The sequence below is a fragment of the Python bivittatus genome, unplaced genomic scaffold (genome assembly GCF_059951505.1).
Source record: "Python bivittatus isolate LINGU-HERP-01145 unplaced genomic scaffold, Pbiv_v1 ctg000480_np1212, whole genome shotgun sequence".
NCBI classification, from domain to species: Eukaryota; Metazoa; Chordata; class Lepidosauria; order Squamata; family Pythonidae; genus Python; species Python bivittatus.
Genome location: NW_028277075.1, coordinates 27,130,879 through 27,145,669, shown reverse-complemented (window position 1 = coordinate 27,145,669; position 14,791 = coordinate 27,130,879). Strand labels below are relative to the sequence as shown.

Genomic DNA, 14,791 nt, shown 5'->3' with positions numbered 1-14,791 from the left:
AGGGGATCATCATGCACCACACAGCACACTGAGCCCAAAGCAAAAAGTAACAGCATTATAGCTTTAATATGATGGGTTTATGTCACAGTACTGGATAGGCATTATTATAACTAATCCTACTGAACTTGGCCAAGATACTCAAACACACCTTAAGTTGTTCCTGGATCTCAACCAACGTGTATTTACCTTCCTGGTTTCTCAATTGAAACGTAAATAATTCTGGCTATCTGGTTCCAGTGTATAATCCACAATTGGCCAACTTTTAACTTTTAAGTTGTAGAGGAATGATTATGTTACCAAAAAGGAATGTTTTATATTTACAAGCAAAGGTAGTATTCTACCCAATGGCTACATAAGGACCAGCCTTTTCTAACTACCTGCTACCTTTCTCTATTGTCTTTTTTCTGCAAGATGGTTTCATGTATAGAACATGAACTACTATCTGATTTGGGCAGACAGGGCATCAAATTAAATTCAGGTTTTGTGTTAATTTTGAGGTACCACCTGGCACTTTTCTTAGTGAGAGCAGTACTGATAAAAAAAAATCTGCTAACAAATTGACACAAGCAAAGTGCACACAAGCCCTACACACTTGGAGAGTCTAATTGCAATGATCATTATAGGGGGAAAATCTCCTTGCAGTCACAATTTTTGAAAATCTTTTAAGTTCTTTGTAAATCCAATTCAACATAAATTGACATCATTTGCATCTGGTTCTTTAATACTCAAGCATTTCACATCTGCTTCCTTTCATCCACTTCTGGCCTTACAGATTTCACATGACCACTATGATTTCCATAGCAGCCTTTTGTGAGAGACTTTGTACAAGCTTTTTGAATACCCAAGTACTAGTTTACCAGGTAACTTCTACCTATATACAGACTGGAACAAGTGGGTGGTTCTCATGATTCTATTTAGATTTCTTCTGGGAGAAAAAAACTACAAAGCCCGCTTTTTTTTTTTCCCCTGCAAATTTACAGCCCATGAGAATCGAGTTTTTTTCTGGTGCCAAATTAGAAATAAATTGGATATATGTTTCATTCATTTCATGTTCTAAATGCCTGGTAAGATTCATAATTCACTGGGTTTATGCAGCCTAGACAAGAAGTTAACTTTTCAGCCTAATGGTGCTTGCAGTCACCAAACATATTCTTCCTTAGTCTAGCTCCAGTTAACAGAGAGACATGTACAGATTGAAACAGATTTGTGCAAGCTGAAGGCCAACTGATGTTTAATCCTGTTCAGTCTTAAACTGGTGCCTGTTACTGCAGTAAAAAGGATAATAATTATCTAGGATGCTGTTGAAATATTCCTTCTAGACATCCCTAGAGCATTTTCTCATATCTACGTCACTTTGTTCATATGAGAAAACCACCCCAAATGGAAGATAATATTTTTGCAGGAGGATGTGCATGGAAATGAAATAATATCTTAACAATGTATAACAGGAAAAATGTAATTATGTAAGCTATTAAAAAAGCAAAGACCTTTTACTTCACACACATGCACAATTAAGTCAGATTAGGCAACCTGGTGGTCTCCGGATATTGTAGACTAATTCCCATCAGCCCCAGTCAGCAAGGCAGTGTAGAATTTTTATTCCAAAATGCCTGGAGCACAGCAGTTACCTTAGACTAAGATTAGCAAACATTCTTCAATTCCACATTCATTATTCCTGTTGGACAGAAGAAAGTTTGCCAGAAATTTTCTTCATCATCTCCAAATCTTCCCAAGTTTACCTGCCACATTTTTTACATGGAAATTCCTCCTCTTGATTCTGGGTTTTGTTAGCTGTGTCTTGTTTAGGCTTTGGTTTTCTCCTTCTCTTTTGCACTGGTGGCGAAGCCTTCCGATATTTAATGGGTGCCTCCTTTGTCCTTCTCGAAGTCCTGCCTCTGACTTCTGTTCTTCCTGGAGCACCAGATTCCAGATGTCTTTCCACATGGAGATTACCAGCCTTCAGAAGAAGAGACCATTATTACAAGCTGCAGCTCTAAGTATTCCTAAAGGAAAGAGGCTTAACAATGGTCAGAAATGAAAAACTAACCACAACAAAAATGTAATAGCAAGCAAAATAAACAGTTTTCTGCGATTAAAGCATTGGTATAATTATGTTATTTTTATTAAGCTAAAACTCAGACTTAATGGGTTCAACACATGACAAAGTGAGCACGTTTTAATAATGTCTTAAATAAGCTATGAATATTTTGAACTCCTTCTGGAGTTTTTTCTTGAAGCCTGTTAAAACATAAAACAGCGATGTGGTTTTTTTTTTTCTTTTGGAAAACGTGTGAGAAACATACTACAGCAGCATACTGATATATGTATTATCCCCACTCTGTATTTTAGGTACAAATTATGAAATCACTATTGACCTATAACAAGTAGGACCCAAATAGGAGTCTACCATCTCCTGTACGCACGTCACATTATGTTAAAAGAAACATTTCAAAGCCAAAAGTATTCTGCTATAAGCTCCTTTGAGAATATTCAGAAATAAAATGAATATTACACAAAGCATTATTAGGATTATCAGAAAGCAAAATAGCATGTTTCCAAAATTTTCAAGTACACTGTTTCTCCAACTTACTGCAAATCCAAGTTCAGCACACCTTGAAAAATCCATAAAAAGATCCTAACTATATTTTAAGAATATTGGGGGAGGGGGGAGGTTGCTACAACTACTTTGCTGAATAAATATTACATACAGGTATTCCTCCGGTTACGGTAGCAATTGGGACCGGAAACTCTGTTGCTAAGCAATGTGCACATAAAGTGCAATGTCACGTGACTGTGTCACGTAGCAACGGCACTTCCAGAAATCCCAGTTGCCATCATTAAATGAGGACTGTGCAGATCATTAAGTGAGGACCTCACATGATCACGACTTCCTGCCAGCTTCCCCAGACTTTGTGGGAAGCCGGCAGGGAACATCGAAAATTGCAATCACGTGACCAAGGCTTGCTGCAACGTCATAACTGTGAGCCAAATGCCAAGTGTCCATATCACAATCACATCACTATGGGGACCCATCCTAAGTTCCCCTCGTTCAGCACCCTAACTTGAAAGGTTGCTGTACAAATGGTCATAACCTGAGGACTACCTGTATCTACACTTCTAATCTCATCTTTCTTTGACAGAAAGCATCAGGCAGCTCCAGACAATTATTCAAACCATTAATAATTTATGTCACTAGTGATATTAACTAAATACAGAAATTACACTGATTCCACTAAACCTGGTCAACTGTTTTGTAAGAAATGCTTCAGGCACAAATTTTTGACTGTGGTTCATTTAACACTTACTTGATCTTCAACATCTAGAAGATTAGAAGATTTGGAAGGGGCTGAATTGCTGTTCTTACCATACAACTCATCCCCTTCCACGGCTTCCTCTTTAATTGACAATTCTTCCTCAACTTCTTCAATATCCTCATCTTCAGTGTTTTCATAATCTTCATTATATGTTCTGGGAGGAAGAGTTCGTGTAAGCCTATGGGAACTCTTCAGGAGAGTAAAAAAGGAATACATGTTAAAAATAATCACTTCAGCACAGTTAGGAATATGTATGAATTCAACAGGGCTCATTCATCACCATTCTAATAGCTCCTACCAATAAGATTTAAGTGGAACTCTGCAATCCTCCCCCCCCCCCCCCAATTCTGCTGAGTATCCCTTTCTATACATACACATTAACTCAAAGAGAGAGAGGATGTTTCTTTCAGGCTCTATGCCTTTGCATGCAATCTCACAGAGGTCTAGCATACTTTTTAGCACCAAAGCCCATGCTTGGTATCTGTTACCTTTATATCTACTTCAGCTTCATCTTTAACAGCCCTTTCATTAGTAGTATCAACATCCCCAAAGATCAGAGTCCCATTCCGGCCTATCTTGACTTGTTTTTTGTAAGTATAGTAGAATTCCACACATTGGGCCACAGTCTTGGTTTTTATCTGCAATATTGTGGGATGGAGAAAACACACAAGAAAAGGGAATCAGAGAACTCCAAATGATCACAAGGGTTAATACTAGTAAAGAAACTTTACTGAAAGAATCTCAGAAAAAAGGGCTATTTGCAGAAAATAAAACTAAACGTGACTATAAAAAAACAACAGCTTGAATGAGACTAAAAAACTGGAAAACCAAAGCACTCCATGGGCATTTTAAAAAAAAAGATACTGAAGGAAAATCAGATCACAGCAGAACAGGGCAGTGGCTTAAGAATGGTACATTAAAAATGAAACAGAAGAAATGCTTTTTGCTGTCCAAAACCCAGCACTATGCACAAATGTCATCAAAGTAAAAAATACAAAAGACCAGTTTGGACAGTAAATGCAAATTGTTCTGAGATAAGGATGAAACAGTTGACCATTCGCTTGATTCCACAATCGGATTCATGGACTAAGATTGCAAACACCAATAGGCTACACTTTGTACTGTGATGGTTGAAAGTCTTTCAGCTGAGCAGTCCTGGAATAGTCCTAAATTAACCTAAAGACATCACAGGACCAAGTGAAACTCATTAGCCAGTCCAGAAATATCTTCTTTCTTTTATATCTTAAATTTCAAATAACCTAATGTCTTAATAATAAACCTATTATTCTATATTACTTCATAAATATTCCTTTCTGAACCTCTGTGTCGCAGTTGGGCATCTCATATATAATTAGATGCTATGATTCACAAGCCCTTGAGTAGGGCTGGAATCCTGTAGGAGAAAACCAGCCAACGTGAATTGGAATAATAATCTACTCCACTAGAGAATCACTGAGCTGTTTACCAAATAAAACAACAGGTCCAATTTCAACACAAAAACCAATTATATTGCATACAGATTCACTGGCTATATTCATGGGCTTCAGAGCTCCTAGCCACTGTCCAGATCTAATCTCTTGAAGGTTGGCATATGTGCAACAAATATGACATTAACTGCTGTTGAAACAGATCTCTGGGCTTCAAAGGCCACTTGTAAGATGGAAACTGAGGAACTGGGGAGTTACTATACATGAAAAAAGAGACACTCCAAAGCCCTATTTTGTACAAATTGCAGTGGGGCTTTCCAGACAGTGGTGGCAGTTTATTGCTTTGCTTGATTAAAATAGTTTTGATTAGGAAAACTTAAATTCTAAATAAAGAAGTCTGATGCAATCACTGAAGCAATGATAGGAGTGCATCTCTGTTTTGCAATACATGGATTTTTCTTAGGCAATTTGAGGGCAAGAAAAATATCACCCATGAAATGGTCCTGGTTGCATATAGATTCTCATAGTTTGGCTCAAAAACCAAAATAGGAATTCATTTTTTCGCTATGCTTAGAGTTCCTTCACTCCTTTCACATGAGGTAGCATATAAATCAGATATTCTTCAACCAACTCTATTTTCCTGCTTCATCCTCAGAAGAATGAATGTATTACAAGCCTGGGAAATAAGTCACAGTCTGAAGTTGGTTTATCATTTTGGCTTGTGCCAGAGCTGGGAACTATAAAATAAATGACAGTTGAAGCATTGCTGGTTTGTTCACTCCTCTTGTGAAAGGGCAAACACACTGTGTCTGTGCTCCGAAGACTTTCCTGTTCTGTCTGAAGCAAATCACTGAAATTATTAGCACTTCTGCACCATTGCACCGAGCGGTATTAAAGTGCTGGGCTCCAGGTTAAAGACGGCATTAAAGATTAGCTCCAATGGCCGCCCCGTTGGACTTCCAAACATGCAGTGGGAAGCTCCGGGGATCTGTCCCACTGCACCCCATTCGCTTCCCAAAATTGTGCTGGAAGGTCCTCCAACCAAGCTATAAGCAGTGTCACTTTTTGCTAGAGGCTGGACATAACCCTGCAAAGTTAATCGGCCAGAGACGTGTGTATGTATCCTGCAGTGCAGGACCATTTTTTTCCCATGAGTTAGGGATATGAGAAAGAACTCACAAGTTTCTGAACAAGGAAGAAGTCTTTCTTATAAATAGCAATTCCCTTATTGAAGTGTTTCTTCTCAGCTACGCTCCAGCTGTCTGACCCTGGAAAAGAGGAAGTGTAAGGTAATTCATTACTTATTTTCCAACACAAAAAGGTCTTCTTGTTGAGGTAGATCTTTCATGAACATTTCAGCTATCCTGTTTGAATCAATTTAAAGTTATTATTTTTGGATTAAATCCCATTTCAGAAGCCTTGCCAGATGGTTTTTTTTAATTAACTCAGACAACATATATGTATCTCTTTAAATTAGCAAATAAAGACAACATATGTATCTGTGCACTGGAACCTGATAATTAAACTGGAATAAAAATTATATCTCTGAATACCCAAAATGCTGAAGTCTTACTCACTAAACCGACAACGTAACAACTGATAACAGAAACAAGGTTGGATTTTATACATCTAGTCCAAAACACTTTGATGGGTAGAGTTTTACACCAAATGAGGAAGTCAAAAAAATATCCCAGAAAGCAGCCACAGCAAACCACTTTGGCATGCTGCTAGCAACATCACAATCTTATATAGATATGTCTTAAGGTGCAGCTCAGTTCAAGGGAATCTTTACCATCATAAAGGAGGGAGCCAAGACAAACCACACTTGGAATGAAATGGAGACCTACAGGCACTTCACAATCATAACCAACTTTGGATCAAGATAAGTATCTGTTTATGGCAAGGGGTCCTTAGGTGAGCTGGTTTTACCACTAGAGTTGTACTACACCAACAAAAGGCTTTGAAATCATGTGGTTGGAGAGCATCGTTCTACATTCTACAGGGTCACCCATGCCTCTGAGCAGTTCCCTGCCTTGCCAAAATTTTAGTGACCTCAGATCAGTGCTAGGTAAAAAGCTCACAGGGACTGTGCACATCTCTCCCAACCATATTCCTGTGTGACATCACAGCACATCAGCCAGCCCTATCATGAGAGATGAAACAAGGAGATTAGTATTTAGGAGAAATGCAAGAGTGAACAGGTCACAGGAGGGGGGCCACTGGGGTAAGTTCCAACGCCACAGAACGGCATGCTCCTATATTTGTCACAAGGTGCCCATCATTACCAGTAATTGGCTTGCACTTAAATGAATGTAACTCATCTCATGGGCTCTGCCCAGTATATAAGTCATATAATATAAATAGTGCAATATTGTGCAGTAAGCAAAACCAGACGTTTTTGTAATATTATTTCTATGAGCCTAAGTGAGGTTTAGATTTGTTTCTTTCAAGTATTATACCCTGTAAACTGAGAGACATTCCAAACATAATGTGCATTCTAGGATAGTTGCTCTAGGAGGGATTTCTTACAACTGTCTGCAATACATTTTTCTCCCATGCTCTTACTTTACCTTTCACTGAGAAAGTGAACACAATCTTTCCTCTTTTTTAAACGAATTAAGACATTACAGAGATCAGAGAGATTGCTATCAAGAGATATCCAAAGACACTCTCAGGATGTCAAATTTTCAGGTTGCTGAACTAATTTCCTGCACTGGCTAGCCTCTTTCCAGGGAGATCCTGGCTACAGATAAACCTGGTAACCCTCCATGTCATATCAGACAGAATGAGACAACACAAACACAGTGTGATCTCAAAATTAATTTGCTTTTCAGAGAACTGTTCAGAAACCACAAAATGTGTGTCCATGTTCTTCTTTATCAGAGATAAAGCAATCAGTAGGAATGTTTTTCCCCCCGTCTGCTAAAATAGGCTAAGATTAAGGAAACAGCCAATGCTTCTAAGCCTAATCTTCTAGATATTGCTGTCCTCCAGGAATGTGGGACAACAACTTCCAGAATTCCTAACCATGTGACTAGGAATTCTGGGAGCTGTAGTCTAATCTACCTCGGAGGCCTCAGGTTGGGGACAATTTTTATGCACAAATTTATTTCAATTATACTTATGACTCTTTAAACATAAAATGGCAGTTTATTTAATACCCTGATTCATCTTTTCACAAGTCCCTACGCATGCACACATACACACTAGACCACAAAAAGTATTTATAACACTACAGTGGTACCTCTACTTACGAACTTAATCCGTTCCGTGACTCTGATCGCAAGTTGAGTTGGTTGCAGGTCGAAGTAAATTTTCCCATAAGGTTCAATGTAATTACCGTTAATCCGTTCCGGCGTCCGCAGACCACGCATCAGGGGCGGAAAAACGGCCGCTGACCACGCGGCAGGGCGGAAAAATGGCCGTGGACCACGTGTCAGGGGCGGAAAAACGGCCGCGGACCACGTGGAACAGGCGGAAAAATGGCCGCAGACCACGTGGAACAGGTGGGAAATGGCCGTGGACCACGTGGAACGGGCGGAAAAATGGCTGCGGACCATGTGGAACGGGCGGAAAAATGCCCGCGGACCACGTGGCATGGGTGGAAAATGGCCACGGACCACATGGCACGGGCGGGAAAATGGCCACGGACCACGTGGAACAGGCGGAAAATGGCCGCGGACCACGTGGCATGGGCGGAAAAATGGCCGCGGACCACATGGAATGGGCAGAAAATGGCTCGTAAGTCGAGGCGAGTTCGTAAGTAGAGATAAATTTTTGGGGCCGGAGCTGATCGTATCTCGAAAATTTCGTAAGTAGGGGCGTTTGTAAGTAGAGGTACCACTGTATTTCTAAAAGCAGAATGCATTAATGCCAGCCATAGGTTAAACTGAAGAATACCAGGACCCTAAGGTGAAGAAGTATTTCCCACATGTAATAAAGTTCCTCCAATTTATCAGGGTGGTGATTCTGAAATTTTGTTATGCCTAAAATGGGGAAGGAGAAAAGGAGCTACAGCTATTATCTTATTGCCGCATACCTGTGTAGTGATAATCTGCCAGTGGGTGGCTTGGAGAATGCACCGATTTCTTCAGCAGCATTTTGGTCAAAGCAGCCTGAAGGGAAAACAAAACCAGTTTCAGCTCAAATAATAAAACCCGAACAAGGTTGCTACTGCTAAACAACTTTGATCTTTACTGCTTATTGTTGTGTATATTTAGGGTTTAGGGCCTATCTGACTAGTAGAATTCAGAGTGAATACCGTTGGCTAATTTATCCTTACAACTAGCCCTTTGACACAAGTAAGTGGCACAGGGCTAGCCTGTTTAGCAAGAACAAGGGGTCACAGCACATTAAAGGCTAACCAACCTACTAGGACTTAAGGTTTCTTGGGCCAAAGATCATGAAGCTGAAGTTGTTAAGTGAAGACTACATGGGTCATTATGCAAGAACCTCAAGTGACCGCCACTTCCAACTTCCTGCCAGTTTCCCCCTTGACTTTGCTTGTGAGAAACCAGCAGAGGACGTTGGAAATCGTGATCACGTGACTGTGGCTCGCTGCGATGTCATAATTTTAAGCCAGGCACTGAGCATCTGGGTTGCAATCATCTGACCGCAGGGACGCTGCAACGGCCACAGTTACGAGGACCCGTCATAAGTCCCCCTCATTCAGCACCATCACAAGTTTGAACGGTTGCTGAACAAGTAGTCATAACCTGAGGACCACTTGTAATCTCCTTGGTAACTTTTTGGGAGAAGTGAGGATCACTAAATTCAATAGAGTCACAATAAAACTATGCCTTACAGAGACATCCAAATGCAGCTGCTGACTTGTGAATGGCTGAACTGAGACTAGTATCTCCCTGCTCCATTCCTATAATAATTCTTATCTAGACTACATTTACTCCTTTTTGTTCCTCTTGAAGTGTAGTTTCATCATGTACACAAAACAGAATTAAATATCTATCCCTAAACTCTGTACCTCATTTGATAATGGTCCCTGCTAACATGTGCCCAATAATAATAAAGGACTCTGCCTTAAATCATGATTCTTTGCAGAGCCAGTTAACCCCCCTGTTTAATCATTCACAAGTAAACAGTATTTCACAGCAAGCACATAAAATATGCCAAAGTTATCCTAGACCTTCCAGGAAACCAACCGAGTCAAGCACAATGTAGCTGCAGATATTTCTAATGTTACATCTGTTTTTCTCTCTGAGAATATTATCAAGAGCTACATATGCTAGCTTAATTATTTCCATTAAAACAATTCTATTACACGGACAGAGAGGTTTTATAATTCAGTTTCTCCAAGATGACATCAATCCCATGTTAGTATTAGACAGTCAGACCTTAGACGCTAACAGATAACCTCAGTTTTGTCTGTGCTGACTGACTGTAGCTCCTCAGGGTTTCAGACAGGAGCCTTTCCAGCCCTGTTATGGGGATAGTAGAAGTGAACTGGGGGCATTTTGCACATAAGCATGTGTTCTAGCATGGGTTGGGTAGCATAGCTAAGCCATAATGTCATTTATCCAGTTTTGCTTGTAGTGTGAATCCAATCACTGCAGTTTGTAAAACATAGTTTATGGCTATACACGTTAAATAAACCTAGCCAACTATCACTTATTCAAACAACCACTGTTAAGCAAAGCTTAGCTTTGATAACACCCCCTGTAGTATTAACTTAAAGCAGACTTCCCCAACCTGATGCTCATGCTGGCTAGGAATACTAGAAAGCACCAGACTGGGAAGGCTGACCCACCAATACCAAATTTATGAAGGCCTAGAGGCAAATGACCATGAGCAATGGAAGGATAATGGAGGAGAGTGCCTAGAAGAGCTGCCAACAGCTCTTGATTTGCCCCACTCAAATCAGCTACAGGTAAAAGATAGAATGCATTATTATGAATGCATAATAACAGAGTAGTAGAACCTCATATGAAAGTTTGCAAAGTCCATTAGCTGGGCCATATAATACTGTTGGTCCTTGCTAGAGATCAATATTTTATATTTATGCAGTAAACTTTCCAGGTCCAATCAGAGGTTGCTGGAGTCTTACCACAATATCTCCTTTTACTTCATGTAAGCAGTGAAATGCCAGCTCTTGATTGGTACCACCTCCAGGAAATATACTTGAACAAGCAGCTGTTACCAGGTTCTCCACTGTTATATTAAAAAGAAATATCTACCATGTTATGAGATAGGTGGATGAAATAAACATCAATTTAAGAAGAAAACTAGCAAATATATGTACAATCTGGCTTATACACATATACAACCCTTCCATCATTTTGTGATCAATGGGCCCCACTATCACTTAACTGGCAACCTGTGGTCCTTACAATGTGGTTGGATCTTAGTTCCCATCACCCCTGACTACTGGCCATGCTGGCTTGGGTTGATGGACACCAACATTCCCCAGAGGACCAGAGCTTCTTCAACTATCACGTTCATGTTTCCCAGTAACATGGACCACTCCTGATGTCCTACTTTTTACTATTATATTGTCACTATCCATCCCATCCCATTCAGGGTCAGAAGAGAAACATGCATAATAATACTTCCATTTTATGAGAAAAGTATGCCTCAGGGTCATTTTCAGCCCTTACTGGATAAGCAGTGGAAATAAGGAAGGAAATATCCATTTTAGCTTTGACTTTGCCTTAGAATGTTGGGATCCAGGAAGACAAGTACTACTTCTAAGATTTGCAATGATGTGTATTATGTGGGACAGCCAAAAAGAGGGCCCAAAATACAAGGCATGGCCTTTTCTGAGGTAGCCCCTCTTTAAGCAGGCCAGTCACATTAAGTTTTAGAAATAGCTAATGACACCTTTATGATTTAATAGCTTTTCAATGGTTTAACTTAGCTAATATATTATTTGCCTATTGGCCTAATGAGATACCATCTGAAATTGCATGAATTTTTTTTCTCATTTAATGCTGCATATCCTCCAGAATCTGCTCTGTACTTTCAACTTTGGAGCAGATTTTGAGGAGGGAGGGGAACTGCAGGAAGAGAAGCTGCCAGTGGGAGACACCAATTGGATTTTTAGCCAGATTTTTTTTTTTTTAGATCTGGTCAGATTGATGACTTTAAGTGTTTCTGATAAAGTTTGCTTTTTAAATGTGGGACAAAATAATAAAGATAATACTTTACAATTATTATAATTACTCTCAACTTTCCCACTTTCATAATGATTTTCCATTTAGAGTTCACTGATTTGTTGCAAGCTTTAATGTTACAGTGAGTCAAAGGCCAACAATTGGGTTGACTTTTCTAAAAGTGACTTTTAGAAGTTGCACTTCCTCCCTCCTTGTTTTCATGGACAATCAGATTTAAAATTCTCTACCATTTTCTTGGACAGCTGGATTAGTTTCCAGTTCCTCCCATGGCTGCCACACCAACTGTTCCTTGGCCACATCAGAGACTGCCAGAGATTGATCTCGAAGCGGTGGGATTTCTGCTTGAAACCGAGGCCCCACGTTGATCCGCCTTGAACAATAAATGAATATCAACAAAATGATGCACCCAATTTGCCAAAAGCATAACCTGCTTATTTGAAACAAAGGACAGTTTCATGGGTGGCCATGACCTGAAACAGATATAATAATCTTTTCTCATATCTATTTCAACCATTTCAACTGCCTCAAAATAAAAGGTTCTTCTTTTGTATTCTTAGGACACCAACATATGCTAACTAGGAGCAAATGTGTTAAAAATAGAAAAACAAAATTCAGAAGCTTCCAATAAAGAGAACAACTGTAATCTGTTTACTTACATATAAGAAGACCCAAATATGGCAAATTTCTTCACACATGGTTTTCTCATTCTATACGACTCATCTGCTAAGTGATAATTGCTAAACACGTTATCAAGATGCTAAGTGATAATTATGGAAAATTCAAGGGCCCAGACCAAGACAATACTGCTTGTTAAGTCTGCATGTGATATCAGATGCAGAAAAGTTTGACTCTAGTGCCTGAAGCTTAAATCATTGCTTAACTGTTCCATTTATTTAGTGGTCTTGGGCAGGCATCACAATAACCTATTTCACAAGTGTGGTAAGAGCAAGAGAGCATCCCAACCCCCTTGACAGAATAAGAGGAACAAGAAGCACATACAAATTTAAACAACTTGCTCAACAGATATAAACATGAATGTATGAGTGTGTATGCTTATGATACAGACATATATTCAAAATGCATTTGTAGCAGGATTGCAATCTGCCATCTACAAACAAGTGTGGCTAAATGATATTACACATGAGCAATACAATGATCAAACACAATGCATGTTGAGTTCCTAGGTTATTTTGAAGAAGAAATGGATAAATCTGTTAGTCTGGAGATTGGCTTAGTTACAGATATTAACATTATCCTGGAATTATTCAGGAAGTGTTTTGCTTCTAAAAGTGTTTCTTTTAAGCCTTGAAAGGGTTTGGATCTCTCTTCCAAGACTCTAAGAATGATCAGCTATAGCATTTGAGTAGTTTCTATCTACAGATACTGTTGTTAGTTTACATCTGCAGGGCTCCTAGTCATAGGCTCCTGCAGTAAACTGAAATTATGTCAAGATGACAACACGAACATGGTGACATCATGATGCAAATTCCACTCTTCAGTACTTGCATCTCAACTTCTGATGGAAATATATGTTATGGGGTTTGTATCATGACATCTTGATGCATGTATATCACTCCCTCCCCCTTCCACTCTGTCATGGATGCCTATATTCCTAATAAAGCCTTCATTCATTCTATATTCTTGCTCAGTTGCTTTTCAATTTTCACAGGAAATCAGGAGAGAGAAGAATGCTGGGCCGAGTCTTTCCCTTTACTCAAAGCCCTTTGCATCAGGCCAAAGGCACGAGATTTTAACAAGTATAGGATTGTAGCCTTAATTAGAACATCAAATAAAACCTCTTTTAAAAAAATAAGTCTGCAAGACAGCAAACTAATATCTTTTACACACATATTAGTAAGTGACTCCACATTAAAGTGATGTTATGAACTAGCAGGAAGCAGTAACTTGTATTTTTCCTGGTTCCTCCACACTAATGAATGACATTTGGTATTCAAACATAATACCTCTATGAATGAAGGTCCTTAATAAAGCCTGTCTCAAGATACAGCAGTGAAGAGAAATCATTTTTGGCCTGAGGATTAGATTGTCCTGGGCAGGGAGATCAGGACTGGGAAGCAATACCAGGCAGAGTCACCCCCTCATTTTCACAAATACATTCATTTACACTATGAGTGGGGAGTAGGTGACTCTCCAGCTGATGAACTACAACTCCCGGCATCCTCATCATATTGCCTGGAACTGTTGAAAGTTGCAATTAAGCAGCATCTTGAGGACTCCATATCCCTTATCTCAGTTCACACCCTTCCTTCCCACCCCAGCTCTTCAGCTGAGCTGTGCAGACTAGCCGAACAGAAGAATATTTATTTAATTAATTTATACGCCACTCATCTCACTATACAAGTGACTTTAGGCAGCTCTTCCTTCCTTTCTCCCTGGGCTAACAAGAAGCTAAATTTCTCAGGAATGAAATCAGGAAAAGGATTTCTTGTGTGACCAAGAAGATGTCTCTGACATTAAACAATGGCACTATATATTTTTTCAATTGAATACTTACGGTTCAATGCTGACAGGAGTGCACTCTCCCATTACTGAGAGGACAGGAGGGGTGGCTTCTGCACTGTCTGCAAACAAAATTATTTAATTAAGTGTATAGCCCAATCTATCTAAAAAGACTGATGATGATGATGTACTAAGTTATATATAACTCTCAGCTCCATACTTAAGACAAGATAGCAACTTATAGCCATTATTTATTGAGACCATATTTTGATTATATACTGCACCCTTATGCTGCATACAATTACCATGGTATAAACAAATCTCCTCCAACCCAGCACCCTTCAGATGCATTGGGAAAGCAATGCCCAGAATTCCCAGCAAGCCATGAATCCTGGGAATTGTAATGTATATGGAGAACGCCATGATGGAGAGGCTAGCCTAAACAGAACCCAAGATATTCAGC

At 39.5% G+C, this 14,791-nt stretch overlaps 1 protein-coding gene across 4 annotated transcripts in view; it reads right to left on the bottom strand.

Annotated features, from left to right (window-relative positions):
• The window catches only part of MIDEAS (mitotic deacetylase associated SANT domain protein), an 80,224-nt gene that overhangs the window by 7,567 nt on the left and 57,866 nt on the right, over window positions 1-14,791 (bottom strand). For all 4 annotated transcript variants that reach the window (XM_088145536.1, XM_088145534.1, XM_088145533.1 and 1 more), the window contains exons 5-12: window positions 14,384-14,450; window positions 12,096-12,238; window positions 10,803-10,906; window positions 8,781-8,856; window positions 5,921-6,009; window positions 3,803-3,952; window positions 3,306-3,503; window positions 1,740-1,957 (exon numbers count right to left, since the gene is read on the bottom strand). In XM_088145536.1, coding sequence (XP_088001662.1) covers window positions 1,740-1,957; window positions 3,306-3,503; window positions 3,803-3,952; window positions 5,921-6,009; window positions 8,781-8,856; window positions 10,803-10,906; window positions 12,096-12,238; window positions 14,384-14,450 — 1,045 coding nt within the window. The remainder of the gene's footprint in view (window positions 1-1,739; window positions 1,958-3,305; window positions 3,504-3,802; window positions 3,953-5,920; window positions 6,010-8,780; window positions 8,857-10,802; window positions 10,907-12,095; window positions 12,239-14,383; window positions 14,451-14,791) is intronic.